Here is a 4,782-nt window from a genome sequence, read left to right as displayed (position 1 = left end):
TCATAATTATTTTGGATAATTAAAATTAAGAATCGATTTATCATAAACTATTGTATCGATAATTCTAAACGGTCGAATCGAAAGATTCAAACCGTCAAATTGACAGTTTAAAATAATTGAACCGGTAATTACTAACCGTCGAACCGAACCTCAGATCGACGATTCCGAACTCTCAACCCGACAATTCCGAACCATAGTCGGGTGAGGTCTACCTCTGCATGAGCCGTCGTCGTCGTCGTCCCGCATCTATCAGTGGCAACTAAAGTCACATAGTACCCAAAAACCCCTTTCTGACAAAGACATTCCTCTCCCGATTCCCATTGGGCGAGGAGGGCAATATAGTAATTATGATGCTTACGAGAACCAAATGGTTATTGACGGAAACTTCGAGAAATCTACTATGCCCACTCTAATTTTTGTCCATGCACTCCTTGTAACAGTGTAACACCCCAACAGGAGCCGTCTTCGGACGCCAAAAGGCCAAGGCGGAGTAAGAATAGTGAAGGGACCCATTCAACCGGATTTGACCGCAGTCCACGTGGAACGGGCCCCACTTCGTAAATCGCATCGGCTTGGCGGATTACCCAGCAGGAATGTTACTCTCGGACTCACCGGTGCCGAAAAGGTCCCAATATATCCTGCCGAATAGTAAAAGGGTGAAATTATGGGTGTTATTGTGTGCGTCTGCATAGTATGACTGAGCAGGGTCGTCGACAGTGAAAAAGAAGCGGAAGAAAAAATGAATTAAATTCATTTGGCTCTCATTTGGGAAAGCGTTTCATTTGGTTTTCATTTGGGGGTGCATCTGGCTGGGGCTGGAAGGACACCCTTTTCCTCTCCTCCTTTTCTTCTCCTTCTTCATCGGCGTGCTCTGCTTCATCGGCGATGGAGTTGTGCAAGGTGCGTCGAGTGTTCCCGTTAGATCGCCGAATTCTTCTCAAGCTCGCGGTGCTCGCTGACGGCTGCTGCTGCTCTTGCTGGGCTAGTTGAAGGATCGTCGGGCTTGAAAAATCTTCCGCTTCTTCTTTGATACTTGTTGCGATCGTTTATTTGCTGATCTGTGGACGCCAGCTGGTGGAGTACGAGATCTTTCTCTGATTCGGTTCACTGATTCATTTGCTACGATAATTTTTTGAGTTCAATGAGATTTTTTTCTCCGATGCGATCTAGTCAACTGCTGTTCTTTTTCTGCGCGGTGAGTGGAAAGCTCATAGTTTTAGTCTTTGTTAGGGTAATATCGTGATCTGGTAGAGTGAACGCCTTGCGATTCTTGTCTCTTTTGTTTTGAATCTATGATGCTAGTTCCTCTCTGTCGGAAAACTTTTTTTCTTCGGGGTTTCCGGCTTGAATAAATCAACAAGCCGATATCAAGTAATTTCTCTGTCCAACACCGTTCAATATTCTTGAAGAAAAATCATTTATTTCCTTCCTCTCTTGTTACTTTTACCCTATCTGGACTTGCCAAGATGATCTTTTTTCTCATGGATCTATTATTTTCCAGGCGAATTAGGTTGCCCCGGAGCAAGTAAAACCGTCGTATAGGTAGTCATAAAGCTCTGACCTTGCAGGAAGAACAAACAACCAGATGAACTGCCTCACTGTCGAGATCGACGAGAAGTCGTCCAACCTTCTGGAGCTCGCCGCGAATAACGACGTCGAAGCCTTCAGGCGCTCCATCGAACACGAGCCTTTTGCGATCGATGAGGTTGGCCTTTGGTACGGCCGCAGGAAAGGTTCCAATCGCATGGTCCTCGAGCATCGCACGCCTTTGATGGTTGCATCGACCTACGGAAGTGTTGATGTGCTCAAGTTCATCGTCTCCTTGCCTTCCGTTGATATCAATCGCGCCACTGATCCTGATAGAACCACAGCGCTGCACTGCGCCGCCTCTGGTGGATCCTTTGATGCCGTTGATGCCGTGAAGATTCTCCTCGCTGCCGGAGCGGATCCCACTTTGTTAGATGCTCATGGAAACCGCCCAGCCGATGTCGTTGTGGTGCTTCCCAAGTTGCCTGACGCAAAGGATGCTCTTGAACAACTTCTTGGAGGGAGCACAAATTTCATGGACGGGGAAGAAGATCACCACACTCTTCCTATTTGCGTGGCGACTGCCTCGTTGAACCCAGAATCTTCAGCGCTTTCTTTGTCACCTGATGACGATGCCTCCCTATTGTCGAACTCGATTTCTTCTCCTTCCATGGCCAAGTTCCCTGAGCTTCCTCGGGTCGCCATCTCTGAGAGGAAAGAGTATCCTATCGATCCGTCACTCCCAGACATCAAGAACAGCATTTATGCCACTGATGACTTCCGGATGTTCTCATTCAAAATCCGGCCGTGCTCTCGTGCTTATTCCCATGACTGGACCGAGTGCCCTTTTGTCCACCCAGGCGAGAATGCACGGCGGCGTGACCCAAGGAAGTACCACTACAGCTGCGTCCCTTGCCCGGAATTCCGGAAAGGAGCATGCCGGAGGGGAGACATGTGCGACTATGCACATGGGGTCTTTGAGTGTTGGCTTCATCCTGCCCAGTATCGAACTAGGCCCTGCAAGGATGGCACTAGCTGCGCCCGCCGGGTCTGTTTCTTTGCACACACAAACGAGGAGCTACGACCACTTTATATGTCCACTGGCTCTGCTATGCCCTCTCCCCGTTCATCATCCTCGGCTGCAATGGAGATGGCTGCAGCTTTGGGGCTTATGCCTGGATCTCCATCTTCCGTTTCTGCTGTCATGCCACCCTTTACTCCGCCCATATCACCATCAGCAAACAACGGAAACAGCCACTCAACCCCAGGCTGGCCTCAACCTAATGTGCCTATCCTGAATCTCCCTGCAAACAATATCCATTCAAGTAGGTTGCGCTCGTCTCTGAGTGCAAGGGATATGCCATTGGAGGACCTCCCTGAGTTTGATGCCCAGCAGCTTCTAAACGATGCATGCTTCTCTCGGTTGAACTCATTGACTGGGAACCGTTCTGTCCGAACCAAAGCACTAACTCCATCAAACCTTGATGAGCTTTTCTCTGCTGAGATCGCCTCATCTCCTAGGTTTAGCTCTGATCAAGGTGCCATTTTTTCACCTTCTCACAGGGCTGCCATACTCAATCAGTTTCAGCAGCAGCATAGTTTGCTATCACCCATTAACACAAGTGTATTCTCGCCGAGGACTGCGGATGCCCAACATATGCCTGTTCATTCTTCACTGTTACAGGCATCACGCAATGCGGCTTCTCCTGGTTTCATGTCTCCGCGAGGTGCAGAGCCTCTCTCTCCGATGAGTACTCACCTTGCAATGCTTTCACAGTGGGAGAGACAACAACAGACTTTACGCAGCCAGAGCTCACGCGATCTCGCTCCAATTTCTTCTCCAATTGTTGGCTCTCCTGTTAGCTCATCAAGGTCCAAGTGGGCATCTCCCTCTGGTGCACCTGATTGGGGAGTGAACGGCAATGATCCTGGCCGTCTCAAGGGATTATACTCTTCTGAGATGCATGGAAATGTAGACGAGCCTGACTTGTCCTGGGTTCATTCACTGGTAAAAGAGTCACCGCCGGAGAAGTTGGTTGGCACTGAGTGTTCAAGCTCCAATAGTACAATCGAGGGGCATGATCAAGCTGCAGTACTTAGCGCATGGCTCGAACAAATGCAACTCGATCAGGTGACATCATAAGCGCAAAATTATTGCTTTGTTTCTCACTTGAATCTCTGAAGGAAGATAGTTTGCAGCAATTCACAATAGACAAAATAGTAAATTTTCTTGTTGTTTCGAGGTGACGCAAGGAGTAATTTTTGAGATTCATTTCATTAAAAAAACAGATTTATTATTACATTAGGTGTAGTCTGTTCAAGGATGAAGTTCTTTTGTGCTGGGTTTTGTCAAGATTCACCCAGGTGAACTGCTTCCCAATATTTTGAACTTTTTTCTTTCCTTTCCCCTTTTTTGGCTTCTTAACCTCAATATATGTTGCATGGCAATAAAACATGTACTCTAATGTTTTCATTTGGTCTGTTGTAATATCTCTTAGTTGAATTTTATTGGGTTAGTGAGCAAACTTACCTCTTGTGATATTCAAACACTGGGAATTTGGATAACATTCTCTTTATTATTTCTTGTCTGCTTGTTCTGTTCCTGAATGTTCTTGCTGAATATGTGCAAACTTGTTTGCTGATCTCAAAGCTCACACTGTCCATTGCCGCCACCACATTTGTGGAGATTGTGCTCAAGCATCTTAAACCGTGGTTACACATGGGTTTTGTTAAGTGGCAAGAGCATCTACTTGTGTATTATTTTAATTGTATAAGTGGTCTGTGAGTCTCACATCTGATCTGCTTCTTTTCACTCCGAAGTTATGAACCATCAATGCAGTGGAACTATGGGCTGCCACCCTCAAGGCAGGTTTTCATGAGCATTCAAGTTTTGTTCAGAGAAAGGAGGCAGATGAAGTGGGTGAAATCCTTTGATGTGCCTTGTTGAATCCTGCATTTTGAAAGATTGGCGATAAAAAAAACAAAGGGTTTTTTTTTATTGAAATGGTTTTGTTTTTATAAAACGTTCCATTCCATCAGCCATATTTGTCATCAAATATATTATTTGATCAATTTTGACTTTTTAGGAGATTAATTTTAAATTTTTTGATGGGTTTTTAAATTTAAATTCTGAACAGTTTGGGTGCGATTTTATAGTGGTTATAATACATATTAAATATGTTTAAAAATATTCATATTGTATTATTTATGATTTTGTAATTGTTAAAATATAAATTTAATTTTTTCATCTCACAT

The 4,782-nt window shown here is 45.2% G+C and overlaps 1 protein-coding gene across 2 annotated transcripts; it reads left to right on the top strand.

Annotated features, from left to right (window-relative positions):
• Positions 1-769: 769 nt before the first annotated feature.
• LOC121970712 (zinc finger CCCH domain-containing protein 24-like) lies at positions 770-4,052 on the top strand. Of its 2 annotated transcripts, none has more exons than XM_042521602.1 (2): positions 770-1,079; positions 1,502-4,052. In XM_042521602.1, the coding sequence occupies exon 2, from the start codon at positions 1,586-1,588 to the stop codon at positions 3,668-3,670; it is 2,085 nt and encodes a 694-aa protein (XP_042377536.1). In that variant the 5' UTR covers positions 770-1,079; positions 1,502-1,585; the 3' UTR covers positions 3,671-4,052. The 2 variants fall into 2 exon arrangements, with proteins under 2 accessions (XP_042377536.1, XP_042377537.1); XM_042521603.1 differs by having other exon boundaries at positions 770-1,195.
• The last annotated feature ends 730 nt before the right edge of the window (positions 4,053-4,782 follow it).

The sequence above is a fragment of the Zingiber officinale genome, chromosome 4A (genome assembly GCF_018446385.1).
Source record: "Zingiber officinale cultivar Zhangliang chromosome 4A, Zo_v1.1, whole genome shotgun sequence".
NCBI classification, from domain to species: domain Eukaryota; kingdom Viridiplantae; phylum Streptophyta; class Magnoliopsida; order Zingiberales; family Zingiberaceae; genus Zingiber; species Zingiber officinale.
This window is presented reverse-complemented; position numbering and strand designations above follow the sequence as displayed.

Excerpts from the sequence above, each read along its gene's own strand:
- LOC121970712 (XM_042521602.1), top strand. The coding sequence starts at position 1,586 with ATGAACTGCCTCACTGTCGAGATCGACGAGAAGTCGTCCAACCTTCTG.